Consider the following 21,633-nt stretch of genomic DNA (forward strand, 5'->3'; position numbering starts at 1 on the left):
GAACTGCGTGCTACACAGGACGCAACACACGCAGACGGAAGAGCGTACGGCTCGAGTGAACTCGAAACCGCACACTCACGGGACAAGACAGAGCGCACGAGCGAAAGCTCATCCTGTGCGCTCATAACAGAAAACAAACACGCGGAGCTTGGATGTCCGAATTCCGACACAGAGCTGAAACCAAACTAGACCGACTATAGATTTTAAGATGATGATGACGACAGGAGTTAATGAGATAAAAGGTGCGTTCCATTCGACAGGGTCCCTACACAAGTGTTCACTGCTCCCTACTCCCTGAGCACGGTATATCAGATAACCGCTCATTTGGAATGCCTTGTAAACGTCATCAAAGAAAGTCAACGATGGGGTCGCGCAGATTATGATATAACATAAATAGTTATAGGCCTACATTAATATTTTAATTTAATTTACTATCACATTTAAAATATATACACTATACAATAAAAAAAACATAAAGTACTATAAATATAATGAAAGACGAATGTTTATTATACACTTAACATGACTATTGCTGCTATTACTTGACTATTAACAGAATTGAAGCTCTGCTGTAACTGTCATGCAATATGAAAATAAACTTTTATTTGGTTAACTGTGTATATGTGTTTTTAATCAATGGTCATATAATTGCATAGCGGTCTCGTGCGCCTTCTTCCCGCGCACAGCCGTATTATAATCATCGTTTATAAAGTCCCTAGGACATACAAAAATAGTATATGTAAATGCAATATTCACCCCAATAACTGTTAAAAATACTGTCATTTGTATAATAATGACAAAATGTATGAATACTTACACACACGTAAACTCCTCCAACGTTATTTATGACCGCTCTGACTGGTGGTGACGTGGTGCGCAATGACAGTTGGGTGATCATCGCTCTCCACTTCCTGTGAAGTGATCTATAGATGTTCCCTTATTCCCTATGCCGTGCACAGTGCTCTTCGAAACTGAACATGTTCGCTCCCTTCGGATTGGAATCTAAGATGGCGGAATACACTGTGAAGTCCACTTCACAGTCCACTTATGGTCGAATGGAACGCACCTAAAATATCATTGAGAGATGACAGAAGTGTTGCCGTTTTTGATAGATATATCGAGAAACATATACGAGTCAATATACAGTGTGAACAGTTTTGCTTCTCATTATGAATCTGTGTGAGAATTAGATCTGTGTGAGAAAGGAGCTGCCATCCGATGAATTTCCAAGCATATCATGAAAAACACTGCTTGAAGTGTGATAATGCACAGCCACACCAAACAGACATGGAGAGTGATATAACCAAGTTTAGTGCTGTCGTTTCAAATTAGTTCTTAAATTTAGCTCTTAATTAGAGCTTTCTGTTCACACCAATAAATCACCAAGACAGTTCAAACATTTTCCTGATATTTAATTCGTACAAAGACTTTGATTCCCGAACTAGTTCTTGTTAGGCTCAGCCATCGCCGTCACCAGAAAAAACTTTCCCAGCGTGGGCCAATCTGGAGGCCAAAACCCGGAAGTGTGAAATTGACCTATCCCTCCGTATGTCAGCAAATCAATATGAACGCTGAACAATGATGACGATGCATAACAACATTTTATTATATAAGCTTTATTTTACACCTCAAATGACAAGGAATTTATAGTGTTAATTAATTAAAGAGTTCATGAACTCATTCTCTCAAATGGCTTGCGTATGCAGAACGTTCGCAGCTTATATAGACGGCACGCCTCTGATTTATGTATGTATGTATGTATGTATGTATGTATGTATGTATGTGTTTGACTGTAAGGACATTTTTCACTTAATGTTCCATATATAATCTCCATCCTGAAGCAAATCTTGTTGAATGTAGAGTATGTTTCAGGCCTCAGTGCTTTTGTTTGAAATGTGTTTACATGTGTGTATTACTATCCATTCTGGTTTATCTGTACACTGAAGAGCAGGCTGCCTGTGACTGTGGCAGACATCAATGCCACACAATGTCAATTCCTGCAAAGATAGCTGAGACACAGCCAGTGAAAAATAACACAGTGGCTCCAACATTTCTCTGGGCCACGAGTGGGCAGTTGCATGAGGGGTGTGTGTATGTCAGCCTGATGAGATGGAGATAAACAGAGTGCTTCAACATGTTCTTTTTTATCACAGAGAGGCCTTATTGTCTCCAGTGCTATGTAGATCTCCCTCCCTCTCTCTCTCTCTCTCTCTCTCTCTCTCTCTCTCTCTCTGTAGGAAGGAATACAGTGGGAATCTAGGTTTAGGAAAAAAACACTGGCGGGCTCTTTTTTATCCTGCGTCTTTTGATCCTCTGTCGTTCTGTCTTCATTGGCGTTAAATCACAGGATTATGTTAGTTGTGATGCTGAATCGCATTGAAGCGTAAATCTCAGAGCAGGTATATTTGAAAGCGGGTCTCATTGGGTGGGAGGGATAACTGGAAAAGACGAAGATGGATTCGAGGCCAAATGGAGGTTGAAAAGTGGCCCCCGAGGAAGTGAGGAAAGAGAGCATGTGTGTCTCGTAGGGCGAAAGACGTTGTTTATGTGTGTGTATATGCATGTGTTGCAGCGAGCAATGCCAGACGAGCCCGTCGATTGCCAGAAATTGACAGCGAGCTGGCCAGACTGCTACAAAGCACCATGAGGGAAGTGGGTGGAGCTGCACTGCATCAGCAGGACGAAGTGAAGGAAGTGCGCCAGAGGAAGATTGACAGAATGGCAGCTGTCCGTCAACATGAGCAGCAGAAGGCCACGCCCCCTTTTCAGGATAACGCAAACATGACGGTAAGAAAGAAGGACAGTTTTCTGTTGAGCTGGATTGGAAAGCTGTCTGATAGCATAAGCTGATTGACGTTCTTTACAGCTGTGCACCATGTGATCCTGACATTCGCTCCAAAGTCAATATTAAAGGGATAGTTCACCCAAAAAAAGTATTTACTCACTTTCATGTCATTTCAAACCCATTAGTCTTTGTTTCTTTCAATGATTCATTGATTCATTTGTTCACTAATCTGAAATCTCCTGAATGTGTCAAAGTGAACTAGGGCAGATCTATGAATAATGAGTTAAATTTTCATCTGTTCCTCTCACAAGGGTCATATGGGACACTTTTGTGATACTTTTATTGTGTTTTTTGAAAATTTAAAGCTTGACAATTGTAGTCCTTCACTTTCATTATTTGGAAAATAGTGCCCATATTCTTCAGAAATTCAACTTTTATGAAAGTCATATGGGTTTTGAAATACGTTAGGGTGAGTAAAAAATGATGAAAATTAAATTTTTTGTGTGGTCTATTGTGTTCCTGTCGACGCATGAGCTTAATTTTAGCTTAAAAAAGGAAGCAGCTGAAACTGTGCTTCATTATTCACCAGTTCCTCCCACTCTGTGAGAATGATGAAACCCAAATTCACTCTTACTTTCATTCTACAGCCTGTCTTGCCAGGCTTCAGGCAAATCACTTTTATTAGTTTCTATGTCTTTTTGGTGCAGTTTTTCAACGTGTGAATTTCTTTGAAAACTGTTTTAGAGGCATCGGACCGATCGGGTGCAGCATTCCCGTGATCTGCGTGTGATTGAGGCCTATCGTGAACGCTGTAAAGCACAGGAGATCACCAACATGCTCTCTCAAGCCATCACTACCAAACACACTCTGTACGCCACACTCGGAACAGCTGAGTTCTTCGAATTTGTGCTCAAGAATCCATTCAACGTTTCTCAGACAGTCACAATTGAAAGCGATGACCCAGAGCTCAGGTGAGATATGCATTTGAATGCAGTAGATGTCAACCTTTTCAGGCCAAGCAACCTTTAATCAAATCAGAACACTGAAATACCATCTAATCAAATAGCACATTCACATTTCTTTTCTCAAAAGCTTAAGGACTGTGGGAGCCACATCATGTCATATTTTGATAATTCATGTAGTTAAATTATGGTGCAGTAAGACCCTTAACTGGCTTTTTTCAGATCTGTGGATCAGATCTATTAGAGGAAATGTCTGGAAAAACTTCTCTTTTAGACTGGTTACATTATCGATATAGTGCTCAAACCAGAGTGCTGAATCCAAAGTCAAAATCAGGTCACTTTTAAAGCTCACCTTATGCCAGCATCTAGATGTCACTCGCAGACTTTGAGGGGAAACAGAATAATATCTTGCCTTTTTGTTGATCATTTCACTTTTTTGCTACTCTCTTTTCGCATACATTGGACTAAAACTGTGATTTGCACACATCACCATACCAACACTCCGCTAAATGGATAGTTCACCCAAAATTTTTAATTCTTATTCAAATCCTTCCAAATCTTTATGACTTTCTTTCTTATGTGAAACATAAAAAAAGAAGATATTTTAAAGAATGCTTCAACTATTTTTGTCCATACAATGAAAGTTAGAGTTGGGAGAAAAAAAAAAAAACATTGGACAAAACATTTATTGTATAGACAAAAAAGAGATGTTCTGTTTTTTAACAACTTATTTTGTGTTACGTTTTGCTTCATTAGTTAATGTTTTATGAAATGTATTCATTTCTCATTGCCAAATTAAGAATGTGGGTTATTTTATTTTATTTAACTTCTGACTCTTAATTAGAGAGATAAAAGAAACTGAAATTTGTATTTACTGTGATTTATATCAGAATAACATTGTGATGACACTTTTATTAATAATTATTTGATGAGAGTGATGTGAGTTTTTGTCTGAGATTTGTGGACACTACAATACAGTAATTTGACCACTATGTGCCAAAAATAATTATTGAATTCATTCTCAGTACAGTATGCATGCATATACCCAAAGAAAACCACTTTGATGTTAATATCTACATACTGTAGTAAGCCTATACTTCAATCATGCACAGCAGGCACTGTGTCCATTCAAAGTAAATAAAGCCTTTGCCTCTGGCATTACAGCCCTGAAAAAAAAGAAAAATAATTATGCATAGATCAATGTTTAGTTCACGTGTGAACAGCCTTGTTTGAAATGAACATCTGAATGTATGAGTTCTCCTCAGCAGGGTGTTTCAGGGGCCAAGAACTTCCCAGGGGGTTGGAAAACAACACTGAATAAATAATCAATTCCCCCATTCAATCTTATTTTAATTGCTGCATGATGTTAAATATCTTCCCCTGTCCAGATTTTCTGTGTGCACATCCAGGATTATACCACACAAAATATTAGTTTTCTGTAGGCCATAGGCTAAGTCCACACACTCCATCTTGATAAGCAAAAGAAAGTGGGACAGAAGTTGAGAGGGCGAGGTGGAATACATTACGGCATTAACTCTCCTGCATCTCTCAGCCTTTAATTAGGAAAGACATTAGTAGCCTAAACTCCACACACTCACACTATGCTTTAGGACAAGATAAATATTCTTAGCCTACCATCTTTCTCTGTGAAGTAAGTTTGCATGATAAACGTCTTCCCAGCTTGCATTGTGTTGTGGCATAAAACCTAAGCACTTTGTGATGTGTCATGGATTTAACTGCTCGCCCAGGAGCAGTGTGTTTGTGCGTGAACCCTGTGAGTCAGTCCAAAACATAAGTGTGTGCACAGAGCTGTGCCAGGGAAACAAATACCTGAGATATGGAGTTTGCATTTGTATATTTGTGTTGAATTGATGCTTCTCTCTTTCTGTGCAAAGAATGTGTCAGGCCTTTGTTTGTATTGCTGATGTATGCCACAAAGCAAACCTTATAAAGTCACCTCTCTCTCTCATTTTTACTGAAGAGATTGTTTCTCACCTGCACTCACACATTATATATGGACTAGTTGAACCAAAGGAGCGGCAGGTTAAAGGACACACCATATTTTAGCAGAGCAGCTCCGTTCTTTCTGCCTATTTCATTTCATCCTCACAGGTCAGGTCCCGTAGCTCGTAATTAGCTTTTTTCGGACGCATTTTTAAAAAAAGTTATACTTCAGATGAATTTTATTATCTCTCTCTCTGTACTTTACTAGAATCATTGTTATGCATATACTATTGTCAAATTGATCCAAGTGACAGTTGACATTTATGTTACAAAATATTTCTATTACAAATAAATGCTGTTCTTTTGAACTTTATCAAAAAAAACCTGAAAAAGGGGTTTGCACAAAACAAAAATAGCAGCACTACTGTTTCTAACATTTCCAACAAGAATCATGTTACACTGATGTCTGGAGTAATGGCTGCTGAAAATTCAGCTTTGTCATCACAGGAATAAATTACATTTTAAAAATATATTAAAATAGAAAACAAGCTATTTTAACTTGTAATCCAACATTTCAATTTGTTACTGAATTTTGATTTTATTCTCTCTCTTTTTTATTTAATTTAAATTTTGTACATGCGAGTTAGTTTGTATATATTTTGTCCAACAACAAAAAATTGTTTCAAACAAAGCCAAAGCTTCGAGATGGAGTATGGGAGTGGAGCAACGGCGATATTATCTCATAGCATTCTGTAATCACTCCACTCCTGGTTTTCCATTTACCACAAGGGAAGCCATTTAAATAAAATTATATAAACTAAACGTTTAGCATGTCATTGTCAACCTCACCAGAAGCCATATTTGTTTGTGTCTATCTATTTACATGGCTAGACTGATCTGTCTCTGCTTTGTATCTCTTACTGTGAAAAGATATTCTGTAGGGTTATACTTCCTATTTAGGCCTGTTAACATTTCAATTAAAAAAAAATATATTTACTTTATTACCCTCTTCTTCCCCCCTGTTTAGCAATACCCTTTCAAAAGAGCTCCTTACCTACTGTATATGTGTCTATATAAAAGAAAAGGAAATGGGCTTTGCTTTTGTTAACGTAAGCATACTTCACTTTGTATCACCTGCCTGGCTCTCTGTTATTAAAGAGAGAATGTGATTGAATTTTCCGAGACTTGGTTTCGCATCTACTGTAGTGTATACAGTACAAAAGAGTTTTTACACCTCGAAATTCTTTCTTTTCCTTATTTTTTTTTTTTTTCATTTATGGAAAATGATCCCTTCTCGGGCCCGGAGGTGCTGCCTTTGATGTTTCAAATGCCCTTTTCCTTCATATATTTGTGCATGAAATTTGTCTCTATGAAACAGAAAGTAATATTCCACACCCAGTGTGTGTTATCTTTAAACCGTACCCTCCCAGGAGTTTCATTTCTGTGAGGGCTTATGTTTGACTGTATCATGCATACTCAAATACGCTCTTTTTCATTGCCAATAAAATACTGCTGGCAAGGCAAAGAAAGTCCTCAAGCTGTTCTTTTATTTTCCTCTCTGTCTCTCTTTTCCTTTTTTCATCTCCCTCTCTTTTTATCCCTCAGTGTAATCGTGAAGAGCGAGGAGTGGAGATATTTTAAGGAGTTGACGAAGACTCTGACTCCTCTAGAGGAGGAGATGTTTCACCTAAAGGAGAGCACACTGACACCACAGGTTTACCTGCGGCCCAAAGAAAGCGTCCACATCCCCTTCAAGTACCAGACCTTCGTCTGTGGTCGCACATTCCCTCTTCAGGTAAATCTAGAGGAAACTTTTGTTGTTGTTTTGTGTTTTTAAATGTACTTTTCACCCATTTTATTGATACTACTACTACTATTTGTCCATGTTATTTTATTTTGCTTTGTTTTTGAATATATATATATATATATAAAACGTTTTATTTGTGGTAATAATAATAAGTATTATTATAACTTATATACATGGGCCACCACAGACAAAAAAAAAGTCTAGACAGGCCACTACGTGAAACTACGTTGAATCTTCCCATCAGTAAAGCAATCAAAATGGGCTTTCACACTGGAGGGACATTTTCGTAGTTCCTATAACTATTAGCAGAAGGACCTGCTTTTTGGTGTGTTCGTACCGCAGGAACTGGGAACGAATTTAGCTATAGGAACTCCTTTTGAGGGAACTAAATTAGCTCCTACTTCAGAGTAGGGTCTATCCCAGCACAATAGGAACTACCAGTGACGTAAGTGTTTGTTATTTGGCCGAACAGATGCTATACGAAGCACGACACCTTCCATTTTTAGAAAGCTGTGTAAGCACACAGCTTACATATACTTACTCCACAAACTAACATATAGAAAGCTAATGTTAATGGCACATAAACATACAGAAAGCTAATGTTAATGGCACATAAACATACAGAAATCTAATGTTAATGGCATTTACCTGTTGCCTTTGTCTGTGCCGTTGTGTTTTTGTGCAACCTAGAAAATGGTCCTAAGGGAAAATTTAGTTCTTGGGGGGCCGCACTGGTTCCTATAACTGATTTCCTATTACTACCCAGTGCAAAAGCCCCTAAACAGGAGATTGTGAACTGTCCGCTGAACTGCTGATGCTGGTAAACAACATCATCAGGAGAAAATGTGGACGATTTCATTGTTTTTGTGTGTTGTACTGTAGTGTAAATCAACCATGAACGATGTGCCATCTGAGCAACTGCATTTGTTTCCTCATTTCCCTTTTCCACTGATGAGACTTGGATTAGTTCGCATGTTTCCGGATTAATTGGATTTGGGTTTGTTTATAGTCTGTATATCACAGAGGCACCCACAACTGAAGGAGGGAGGTTAAATTGACTCAAAGCATCAGCAATAATAAAATGGATTAAAAACAGCCTCATCCAGACAGCCTAAACAGACCTGTCCATACAATGTTTTCCCATTCCGTAATGACATTATTTCATTGTGATTGTTCTCTCACTGAATAGCGCACAGTTTATGATGACTCTGCTGTCATATTGCAGGATACTGAAAGCTTAAAGATTTCAAGAAGTCCACAGATGGCTCAGAAACATCTGTCCAATACAATTCAAGCCAAATCCATCAAGGTAAGAGCTTAGCGCTCACTGTACTGCTGAGCACACACACACACGAACACAAACTCTTTCTATACAGCCTGATTAGTAGTTGTTCAGACAGAGAAGTGGGCCGGCACTTCTGCAGTGGCTCCTACAATCCAGACTGAAAACACGACTTGGTCAACAACAGTAAAACTGAATGTAACTGATGCACTCTTAAAAAAAAAAACAGACTGAAGTTACTTGTTATGTATTTTTAGGCAAGTACGGCACCTGTCTACTTGATTATGTAAATACTGAAATCTCCAAATGATTAGATCCGCTTTTTTTCCAAGAGTAACCTGCTTAATTGAGATAAAGAGATGACTCTTGATCACATCTTACATTGAGTTATCCTATTAATAAGCTTTTCATTTTTAACTGTGTGTTTGAGACTTGACCTGAAGAAGCAAATACATTTCATATTAACCTGCCAATAATATTACTTACATTTGATTAATATCATAAGTCTGTTAATGAGAAACATTGATCAACTCCTTTGATTCATATTTCATAATCAGGTCCACACCGATTCTTAGCACCCGCCCTGCAGATTTTCACAGAATTCACGCATCATTCTCATATCTTTACACTTCCGCCACCCCTACATGTTGTATTAAATATTTTGGTGAATTAATGGTTTCAGATACCAGTACTCTCAGCTCTGCATAGGCCTGTCACAATTATTTGATCTAACTGTGATTATTGTGCCTTTCAAATTCCAATAATTTTTTGACACCCAAATAAAGGATTAAGCAAATATAGAAATACACTTTTTATCTCTCTGTTTCTGAGATGTGCACACACTGTTTGTGATGACTCACGTCACACTCACATGAAAGCATTAACAAGGATAAACAGTGCATAGTGAACACAAAGACCTCCAGTTTCAATATGATTAGGCGTTCATGTAATTGCAAATGTTCTTGGTAGTTTTGCCCAACATTTGACACGCAGTATTACAGATAAGGAGATTAACTGCTTATTCCATTTCTGTGGAAGTAGAATAAAAGTATACAGTGTATATATATATTATTGTATGCACAGTATATTATATCAAAGTATGGAGTCGGTAGTAATATATATATTATAGTACATATATACATATATTATATATATAATATATATTTACTAATATAGTAAACCAGTAATATTGTGAAATATTATTAATTTAAAATAGCTGTCTTGTATTTAAGTATATTTTAAAATGTCATTTATTCCTGTGATGGCAAAGCTGAATTACTTCAGCATAATTACTCCAGTGTTCTGAGTCACATGATCCTTCAGAAATCATTCTAAAATGCTGATTTGATGCTCAAGAAACATTTCTGATTATTATTATTAATGTTGAAAACAGTTGTTGCTTAATATTTTTGATAAATTTAGAAAGAAAAAAACATTTTTTTTTGCATTTATTTGAAATGTAAGTCTTTACTGTTAAATTTCATCAATTTAATTCATCCTTGTTGAATAAAAGTATTAATTTATTTAAAAAAAATCCTATTGACACCCACCTTTTGAACAGTATATTAAATTATATTATATTATATTCATAAAATACAAAAAGATTCCATCTGATTCTATTCATTAGGCAAGGCAAGGCAAGTTTATTTATATAGCACATTTCATACACAATGGCAATTCAAAGTGCTTTACATAGAAGAAATTAAAATAATAAAAAGAAATAAGTATAATTAAAACAGTTTAGAAAAATAAAATACAGTACAGTACAAATAGTCGGACGAACAGCGGCACAGGGCTCATTCAGTAAATGCACAGCTAAACAGAAGTGTTTTGAGTCTGGATTTGAAGGTGACTACAGTAGGAGCACATCTGATCTCTTCTGGAAGCTGGTTCCAGCTGCGGCTGGCATAATAGCTAAAAGCGGACTCGCCATGCTTAGAGTGAACCCTTGGTATTTCTAGCTGATATGATCCTAATGATCTGAGTGATCTGTTGGGTTTATATTCAGTGAGCATATCTGCAATGTATTGAGGTCCTAGGCCATTGAATGATTTATATACCAGTAATAATACTTTTAAAATCAATCCTAAATCTAACTGGGAGCCAGTGTAAAGACCTGAGGACTGGTGTGATGTGTTCATATTTTCTGGTTCTGTTCAGAATCCTGGCGGCAGCGTTCTGTATGAGCTGCAACTGTCTTATGTTCTTTTTGGGAAGGCCAGTGAGGAGTCCATTACAATAATCCACCCTGCTGGTGATGAAAGCATGCACAAGTTTCTCTATGTCTGGAAACAAAGCATCTTATTCTTGCAATATTTTTGAGATGATAGTATGCTGATTTAGTTATTGCTTTGACATGACTACTGAAACTAAGGTCTGACTCTAGTGTCACACCAAGATTCCTGACTTGATTTTTAGTTGTTTGACCCCTAGAGTGAAGGTATGCGTTCGCCTTGAGAACTTCATCTTTGTTTCCAAACGCAATGACTTCAGTTTTGTCTTTGTTTAACTGAAGAAAGTTTTGACACATCCAACTGTTGACTTCGTCAATGCATTGGCACAGGGAGTCAATGGGGCTATAGTCATTAGGTGATAGGGCTAAGTAGAGCTGTGTGTCGTCTGCATAGCTGTGGTAAGCAATTTGGTTCTTTCTCATTATTTGGCTCATTGGGAGCATATACAGGTTGAACAGGAGTGGCGCAAGAATTGAGCCTTGAGGGACTCCGCATGTCATGGATGTCCACTCAGACTTATGGTCTCCTATACTCACATAATAACCTCTCCCATCTAAGTATGACCTGAACCATTTTAGGACTATCCCAGAAAGCCCCACCCAGTTTTCCAGCCTGTCAAGAAGTATGTTATGATCTACAGTGTCAAATGCAGCACGGAGGTCGAGTAGTACCAGCACTGATAATTTGCCTGAATCAGTATTTAAGCGAATATCGTTTATTATCTTTATGAACGCTGTCTCTGTGCTGTGGTGCGGTCAGAAACCAGATTGAAAATCGTCAAAGTATACATTCGAGCATAAGAATTTGTTCAGCTGATTGAAAGCAACTTTTTCAATGATCTTGCCTATGAAAGGAAGATTTGAGATCGGTCTATAGTTGCTTAATATGGTCTTATCCAGATTGCTCTTTTTCAGGAGGGGCTTGACAACTGCAGTTTTCAGGGAGTTTGGAAAACGCCTCGGTTACGACTGTAACCTCGGTTCCCTGAAGAGGGAACGAGCGTTGCGTCGAGAATGACGCTATGGGGAACGCTTTGCGTGATGACGTCTTGAAGCACATGTAAAATCAGTCCAATGGTGTGGCGGAACGTCAGAGGCGGGTGACGTCACGTACCAGGAAGCTATAAAAGCCGGCCCGAAACAGAAAACGAAAGCTTCGTAAAAGTCTGAAGTCGAGCTGACAGGCATGAAGGAGATATGGCAAGGCGACGCAACGCTCGTTCCCTCTTCAGGGAACCGAGGTTACAGTCGTAACCGAGGCGTTCCCTTTCAAGGGAACTCCCGTTGCGTCGAGAATGACGCTATGGGGAACGTCTATACCAACGCCTCCATAGCTACGAATGTCTGTCCTGTGTGTAATCTAATAGAGCAGCACTAGGATGACAAAACATGAGACCCTGGAGCAGAGTCTAGATCCAAAGAGTAAAACCTGACGAAAGTGTGCGGTGAGGACCAGCCTGCCGCATCACAGACATCCTGTAGTGAAACTCCTGAAATAAGGGCCTTAGAGGCCGCCATACTCCTTGTAGAGTGCGACCGGACAGCCAAAGGAGAAGGCTGCCCAGCCGCCTCATAAGCAAGTGAGATAGCCTCGACCACCCACTTGCTCATCCTTTGCTTAGACACTGGACCTCCTTTGTTAGGGGACCCAAAGCACACAAATAATTGATCACTTTTTCGCCACAGGGCAGCTCTGTGGACATATGCGTCTAACGCCCGCACAGGGCAAAGCAAATTATTAGCCTCCTGGTCCGCATTTTGAAAGGGAGGAGGACAGAAGGCCTGCAGAACAATAGGTCTGACCACATTAGTGGGGACCTTGGGGATATAGCCCGGTCTCGGATGAAGAAATGCTTTGATCATACCCGGAGCAAACTCCAAGCATGACGGAGCAACCGACAACGCTTGGAGATCCCCAATTCTCTTGAGAGAGGAAATAGCAAGAAGGAAAAGAGCTTTCAGCGTTAAAAACTTCTCAGGAACCTCCTCAATAGGCTCAAAGGGGGCCAGGGACAAGCCTTGTAATGCAATGGACAAGTCCCATGGCGGCACCCTAGAGCGGACTGCAGGCCTCAGCCTCCAAGTGCCACGAAGGAAACGAGATACCAGAGGGTCCTTCCCCACAGACATTCCACCCAAAGGAATGTGGTAAGCACCTATGGCCGCCACATAGACCTTTAAAGTGGACGGGGTCAGACCTGCAGTGAACCGGTCCTGCAGGAACTCCAGCACTGTACCAATTGGGCAGTGGACTGGGTCCAACCGACGGTCACTACACCAAGAAGTGAATACTCTCCACTTCAGGGCATAAAGTTTCCTCGTGGAGGGAGCTCTGGACTGTAGAATGGTCTCAACAACCTCAGTTGAGAGACCTGACTCTATGAGCTGGGCCCCCTCAGAGGCCAAGCCCACAGGTTCCACAGTTCTGGGCGGGGGTGAAATATTGAGCCCCCTGCCTGGGACAGAAGGTCTCTCCTGACGGGTAACTCCAGAGGATGCCCGTCGAGGAGGGAGACCAGATCGGGAAACCATACTCTGCCCGGCCAGCGCGGGGCTATAAGAAGCAGGCAAACCCGGTCCCTGCGAACTCTCTCCAGAACTCCCGGGAGCAGAGCAACTGGGGGAAAGGCGTACAGACGTAGCCTCGGCCACGTCTGAACCATAGCATCCAGTCCCAGAGGAGCTGGATGCGTGAGGGAGAACCAAAGTGGACAGTGAGACGTCTCTCGAGACGCAAACAGATCCACTTGTGCTTGGCCGAACTCCCTCCATATCAGCTCCACCACCTCGGGGTGGAGCCTCCATTCCCCGGGCCTCGGCCCCTGCCTCGACAGAGTGTCTGCTCCTATATTCTGGACCCCGGGGATGTAAGCTGCCCTGAGTGACAGTAACTTCCCCTGGGACCACAAGAGGATATGGCGTGCCAAGTTGGATAACGGGCGCGAGCGCAAACCCCCTTGGTGGTTGATATAGGCGACTACCGACGTGTTGTCCGTGTGTACTAACACATGGTGTCCCCTGAGATCTGTGATAAAGCTCCTCAGAGCCCGGAAGACAGCTAACATCTCTAGGCGATTGATATGCCAGGAACGATGATGGTCTTCCCACAGACCTTGAGATGAGCGACCCTCCAGGATCGCTCCCCAACCCGTGAGGGAAGCATCCGTCGTTAGCAGTTTGCGACGACAAGGAGCTCCCAACACTGGGCCCTGGGACAGGAACCAAGGTTTCTTCCACATAACCAGGGCACGTAAGCATCGCCGCGTGACCCTGATTGTGCGAAATGGGTTGCCCCTCGGGGAAAACCCCCTGGTCCTGAGCCACCACTGCAGGGGCCTCATGTGCAGTAGTCCAAAAGGTATCACGTTGGAAGCTGCTGCCATGAGACCCAACAGTCTCTGGAACTGTTTGACAGTGAGTAGCTGGCCTAGCTTTACACCTTTCACAGCTGCAAGGATGGACTCTATACGTGGCGGTGACAGGCGCGCCTGCATCGACACTGAGTCCCAAACCACGCCTAAAAAAGTGGTCCTCTGGAGTGGAGAAAGCACACTCTTCTTGGCGTTCAGCCGTAACCCCAACTCTTTCATGTGGGCGAGAACAACATCTCGATGTTGAACCGCCAACTGATGCGACTGAGCTAAAATCAACCAATCGTCGATGTAGTTCATGATGCGAATACCCTGGAGGCGCAGCGGCGCCAGAGCTGCATCCATGCATTTGGTGAAAGTGCGGGGTGATAAAGCTAGGCCGAATGGAAGAACCCGATATTGGTATGCTTTGCCCCCGAAAGCAAACCTCAGGAACTTCCAATGACACGGACGGATGGAAATATGGAAATATGCGTCCTTGAGGTCTATCGTGACAAACCAGTCCTCGGACCTGATCTGTGGCACGATCTGTCTCAATGTTAACATTTTGAACTTGAGCTGCATGACTGACTCGTTCAGAACTCGAAGATCTAAAATGGGACGCAATCCCCCGTCCTTCTTTGGAACTATGAAGTACCGGCTGTAAAACCCGGCTTCCCTGTCGGAGGGAGGTACATATTCTATGGCCCCTTTCTCTAACAGAGTGTTTACTTCCTGTTCCATAACCAGAACCTGCTCGGGGCCCACCACTGTGGGCAGGACCCCCATAAACCGAGGTGGGCGTTTCTTGAATTGTATCTGATACCCTTTTTCTACGGTCTGCAGGACCCAACGAGAAACATTTGACAGTAGCTTCCACGCTGTCAAAGATTCTACTAGAGGTACCAGCCTCTCGAGACTGGTTTCTGGATTTTGTTGTTGTCGAGTAGTCAATTCGTCGCCCTGTAACGGCGCACCGGCAGGGAACGACCGAACAGACTGCTCTAACACCCTCCTCGGAGGGGGCGGGCATCCCGAGGCCACTACGTTTCCGGGTGGTCCTTGAGATATGTGCTCGCCGGAGACCGCTGCGCCCTGTAACACCTGAGGCGGCAGGGTTGGCAGAACGGTCCCCTGAGGGTACCGAAGAGAGACGGGCACCGTAAAAAGAGGTGTTAACCGCTCTGCTTCGGGGGGGACTACCCTCATTAGTCCTGAGCCCTCGGACGTCAGGATTTCTTCCCAGCAGCCTTCTTGGCAGTAATAACGGTCCGCAGATCCGCTCTACCCCTCGAAGACTGCTGGGTTTGAGCGCGCCCTCCGTGTCCCCGAGATTTTTGTGGGGGAGCACGGGAGGACACACTCTGCTTTTGAGTGGCACGATGATCAGCGCTCTTTTTAGAGGAGTGAGGCTGCTCCCGCTCAGCAGCCTCAATGAAAGAACGGCGGGGGAGAAGTTTCTGGAGTGCAGCAGCCTGTTTTGAAGCTTCTTGCGATTTAGCTACCGCACTGTTCACTGCATCTCCAAATAGCCCAACAGTAGAAACCGGCGCATCTAAAAGAACATGTTTTTCTCTATCTTTGATGTCACTCAGATTGAGCCACAGATGCCTCTCAGTGGCCACCAGGGCTGCCATAGACCGCCCGACTGATTTAGCGGTCTCCTTGGTGGCCCTGAGAGACAAATCTGTGGCTCTACGCAGTTCGGCTACTGTGTCAGGACCAATACCCCCGCCCTCCTCTAAATCACCCAGTAATTCTGCCTGATAAGCCTGCATAAGGGACATCGTATGCAGACACGCTGCAGCTTGACCAGCGGCTGCATACGATTTATGAATCAGGGAAGATGTAAACTTTACTGGTTTAGTGGGGAGTGTAGGAGTCTTCAAGGAAGATGCCGTTGCTGGAGAGAGATAGTTCGCCAACGTCTCCTCCACCTTCGGCATCTCCCCATAACCATGCTCTTTATATTTATAGATGGAAGAGTAATGGGATGTTTGTGGTGTGTATACTCTGTATGACATTGGTTTTCCCCACGATCTCGACACCTCGGTGTGGAGATCGGGGAAAAACGGAAGACTCCTGCGCTGAGGCTGTGCACGAGATGGCAGGAAGCGTTCGTCGAGTTTGCTTTTCGAACGAACGTCCTGCCTATCCTCTGGCCACTCAATAGAAAGTCTGTCAACTGCTCTAGTAACTACATCAAGCAGCTCTTCAAATGCATGAGACTGAGGTGGCGAATCCTCAGACTCAGCTTCAATACTGACAACATCCAACTCCTCAGAGCTGGATAGTTGTAGTACTGGTGCCTCTATCGGGGGGGAAGAAACCGCAGCGCGTGCTTCCACACCCTGATGAGAGGCACTGGATCTGTCAGTAAGAGGCTGAGATAAGGCAGAGCCCGTCTCAACATCCACTGACAGATCCATTTGCGAACCCCAGGTCTGAGATCGCCGCCGAGCCTCAGCCGCGGCGGGACCCGAGCCCTGGGGAACGTGGTCGGGATTGAACCGAGCCAACCGGGATCGGAGCGTCCGCAATGGAAGCGCACAGCAATGCACACAGTCACCACCCTCGAGTGCTGACTGGGCATGCTCCTCTCCCAAACAAACAACACAAAGAGTGTGTGTGTCACCTCCCGTTAAATAACGCGGGCAGGGATGGACACACACTCGATACTGCTGCTTGCTCGCCATATCTGAATAAATATATATATATATAGACAGACAACACCAAATAACAAGGACAGATTTCAACACAGAGCGCGACTGAAGACTCAGAAAGCTTTCGTTTTCTGTTTCGGGCCGGCTTTTATAGCTTCCTGGTACGTGACGTCACCCGCCTCTGACGTTCCGCCACACCATTGGACTGATTTTACATGTGCTTCAAGACGTCATCACGCAAAGCGTTCCCCATAGCGTCATTCTCGACGCAACGGGAGTTCCCTTGAAAGGGAACTCCCAGAGAGAAGTGAGGCATTTACCACTTCTAGGAGATCTGCTTCTAAACTGTTTAACACACTTTTGAAAAAAGATGTGGGAAGTGTGTCAAGAGCACAGGTTGATGTTTTAAGGTGCTGTACCGTTTCTTCCAAAATTTTGCCATCAATTTCTTTGAAATCAGACATAGTAACTACTTTCTCAGGTGGTCTGATCTGTCTGACACCAGCGCAACTCAAGGATGTGCTGATCACCTTTCTGATATTATTGATTTTCTCAGAGAAGAAAGAAGCAAACTCGCTGCACTTGCTGTCTGAGAGCATTACCTATCTTTACATTTGTATATGTTTATGGATATTTGCACCACCTGACTGCTGCAGATTCATTTCGGCGTTGATAGTGTTGTCTTAGAAACACATAAATCCGAGTCTGAAGACGTGAACAGTTCCACTGACAAGACAGGTAGGATATCGGACTGAATGCAATGATTGGATGAACATTTTTTTTGGTCTTGAGACTTCCACAGATGATATATGTAAAAAATAATAATGTTTTGACCATTTCTATCATTGATCGCTATCAGGATGTGAAGAGAGTTTCAACCAGAATAACAAAAAGTGTTTATGAAACAAATTGTCTACTCTACCTTTAAACTGTGAAGCAAGTCTGTGTGTGGGTTGATGAGCTATTCTATGGCATTATGGTTTATTGTGCCTTTGGGCATTGATGCCATATGTAGCTTAGAGAGACTGATACCCTGCAGTATTGCTGGCACACACACACATCCACACACAAAACTCCCATATCATTTTTAGGTCAGTTGGGGTCAAACATTGCTGTGCACAAACTGATATCACCTCCAGAGGAGTGTCAATGGGTTGTCTTGGGCTGTGAATCTGACAGCCAGCTTGACTGTATCTCACGCGAGAGAGGTTATGCACTCAGACTGCAGATGACTCAAGGTACTTGATATCGCAGTACATACTGTCAGTGCTGTTCATTCAGTGGAATGATTTCAGATAGGTCTGTCACTTATTGGTAGACCTTGACCACCTCTGCTGAAAAGAGCAGCTTAGACCATCATATTGGTTCAGGGTGGTTTATGCTGGTTTGGTGCTATACTACAAAGAAATCTCACGAGTTGCAAGTTCAATTTCGTTCAATAGTTTGAAAAAGTCAACTTTATTTAGATAGCGCTTTATACAATACAGATTGTTTCAAAGCATCTTCACAACAATAAACAAGAAAATAACAGAATCAATGATGCTGAATTATGAACGATGAACTGAATGATGCTGAATGAAGAACTTCATCAAATATGAGGCTAATTTTAATTCTACAGTAAAGCAGCTCTAAAAAGACAATAGTGTCATTCAGCTCAAGTCAATGTTGGCTAAGTTCAGTTCAATTACTGAGCAAAGTTAATCAATTATAAAAACGATTCAATTCAGTTGTAAGAAGCCCAGTAGTGCTGTAATTTAACTCAATTCAGTTCAAGTTCTGTTCAGTGTCAATGGGGCAAGGCATTGCCTCAGGACAAATATTACAAAACATTTTGAAAGTTTATCCATAAGATTTTTTTTTTGCATAAATCTTTTATTGCATAGTATTTGTTGAAAATAAAAGTATATATCATATAATAAAAGTATATACATATCATATGTATAAAACAATGTAAGATAGACATTTATGCTTTTAGACCATCTACAATGCCTTGCCCCATATACATCCATTGTAAGTGGATTACTGTACCGGTACATGCAATTTTGTTTTTACAAACTGGGAGAAAATTACTGTCTGTGGTAATTGACAGCATGTCGCTGATGCGGTATCAATATCTGTCAGTTTAACTTGTTGTGAACCCAGAACATTCCAATAGACTTAGTTCTCCTGTTAGCATTTTGCAGGAATACCATTCAAAATGTGTGTAGCTTGCAACCGATCTGCTTGTCTTACAGGTGTTGTTCCGTGGGGAAGACAGAACGCCTCTGGCGATCTGCCAGGTGGATGTTGAACCGACGCCACATGTGGTGGACCAGACCTTCCGTTTCTACCATCCTGAACTCACCTTCCTAAAGAAGGCCATTCGCCTGCCTGCAGCCTGGGACGACACAGCAGGTGCTGCTCATTACAAACATCTCTGCCGCTGTGTGCGCACATACATAAACATGCACTCACAAACACACTTCAGTGTCTGCTATTAGTCCTGAACTAAAGACCTCATTTGTGTTCTGTCTCCTTTTGTACTTGCTCACAGATGGTTCCGCCACCCTTCATGTGCGTTGCAGCGACCCCAATGTCATTTGCCTCACCACCAACCTGGTGAGCCAATCAGGAGTCACTCCTAATAGCAGCCAGCCAATCAGAATGGGGTTGAGTTATTAGTTAATGTCTGAGGCTTTGTGCTGACTCATTGTTATGTCAAGGCTGCACACCTGTTACAAGACTATTATTTTTATATTTATTTTTGTCCATTATTACTTTTTTTCATAAAAGACTATAATATATATATATATATATATATAAAAAATTTTACATTAGTAACTGTCAAAACTAATCAGCTATTCATTACTGATACAAAAATATTGTAATTTTAATCTATTATAATTTTCTATTTTTTTATTATTATGTTTCATACAAGACTATTATTTTCATATGTATTATTCATGAAAGACTCATGTGAATATTTTCATAAAATATTATTTTATATTTATTTTTTCATGCAAGTGCTTATTGTTCATAAAATATGTATTATATTTTTTATAAAATATTATGTTTTTCTTTCAAATCTGTTATTTTTGTATATATTTTTCGTAAAAGACTTTAATAGTTTTATTTATTTTTCATTAGTAATCAGTCAGATGAGTTATTCATTACTGATGAAACATTATGAATTCATACGTTTTGAAACTTTAGACTCCAGAAGAACCACAGGATGTTTACCTGAAAGTACCTGGTAGCCCAAGTCCACAGATAAGGAAATTCTTCATTACCATTTTCACGTATGTACACCTCCTTTTGCACCATCTCCCTTATGTGTGTGTGCATGAAAGTTCACTCGTCTTAGGAGAGTGAGAACCTGTTAATTTTCACTCTTCCAGATGCACAGAGAGGTGTGTGTGTGTGTGCGAACCTCTGTTTTTGGCTGCGTGTGTGCGTGCGTGTGTGTGTGAAAGCCTGGTCCCTGATTAATCCCTTCATGTGTGATTAATGACATTTGCTTAATCAGGATGTCTCATTTACTGTCTGATTGCATCAGATCATAATATTCATTTATTCATCAAAATCTGTGACATCTCTGAGTTCATAATCAGTGAACATGAATAAAAACACAATTTTAGAACCTGCACATCACACATATCTCACTGGAACTGGAACCAGCGAGAGTGACAGCAACACGTATTAATTAAAAGCAGTCAGTTCACTTGCTTATATTCTGAACACAACATTATAACTTATGTAATATTGTATAATTATATAACATTTTAATTAAGAGATTCCTGAACCCCTTTGACCTAAAATATTTTACTTGACAAACTCTCTTATTTCAATAATTTTTTGATGGGTATAATTTATGGTTCTCTGATTTGCTTAAAGGGGGGGTGAAACACTCAGTTTCAGTCAATCTCATATTAATCTTGAGTACCTACAGAGTAGTAGTGCATCCTTCATATCTCCAAAAAGTCTTTAGTTTTATTATATTTATAAAAGAAAGATAGGCTGTACCGAGTCTTTCCGGAAAAAAACGAGCGGCTGGAGGCGTGCCGTGTGGGCGGAGCTAAAGAATCACGAGCATACATACAGAACGCGTTTTTTGCTTAGAAAAACGTGAGATGGGCAGTGAAATGGGGGATTGTGTATTGTTGTTTGGAGTGGTTTTACAATAAACAAACAGACACCTACAGTGGCCAGGTAAACAAATGTATTTAAACACACACCATACATCGCATGTTCCATATACATTAACTAAGTTATACGTGATCATGTTGTTTACTTGCTGTGCTTACGCGCCGATAGCTAACAACACACAGACAGCAGTTTTACTCACCGCCTGCGGTTCCAACGCACGATTGTGAACCTTTATCATTGGGACTGCTCCATCCTTAAGCATTAGATCTGCAAATCCGGGCCGGCAAATACTTCCCTAAAGCCGAGCACAGCGCTTTGATGGGCGCGTACTGCTTTCGCTTTCTCGCTCTGGTCTACGGGTGCGCGCGCGCCCTTCCGGGAGAAGTGCCCTTAGGACCCGTATAAGGAAATTCCGCCCCATCTGACGTCACACATGCCCATACTCGAAAAAAACTTTCCGAAACTTGTGACAAACCGGAAGG

The 21,633-nt window shown here is 41.6% G+C and overlaps 1 protein-coding gene across 2 annotated transcripts in view; it reads left to right on the forward strand.

Annotated features, from left to right (window-relative positions):
- The window catches only part of nphp4 (nephronophthisis 4), a 168,279-nt gene that overhangs the window by 139,697 nt on the left and 6,949 nt on the right, over positions 1-21,633 (forward strand). For both annotated transcript variants that reach the window (XM_084138425.1, XM_084138426.1), the window contains exons 19-25: positions 2,573-2,787; positions 3,530-3,756; positions 7,297-7,486; positions 8,724-8,807; positions 19,261-19,420; positions 19,560-19,624; positions 20,219-20,304. In XM_084138425.1, the coding sequence (XP_083994551.1) occupies positions 2,573-2,787; positions 3,530-3,756; positions 7,297-7,486; positions 8,724-8,807; positions 19,261-19,420; positions 19,560-19,624; positions 20,219-20,304 (1,027 nt within the window). The remainder of the gene's footprint in view (positions 1-2,572; positions 2,788-3,529; positions 3,757-7,296; positions 7,487-8,723; positions 8,808-19,260; positions 19,421-19,559; positions 19,625-20,218; positions 20,305-21,633) is intronic.

The sequence above is a fragment of the Abramis brama genome (genome assembly GCF_963993115.1).
Source record: "Abramis brama genome assembly, chromosome: 16".
NCBI lineage: Eukaryota > Metazoa > Chordata > Actinopteri > Cypriniformes > Leuciscidae > Abramis > Abramis brama.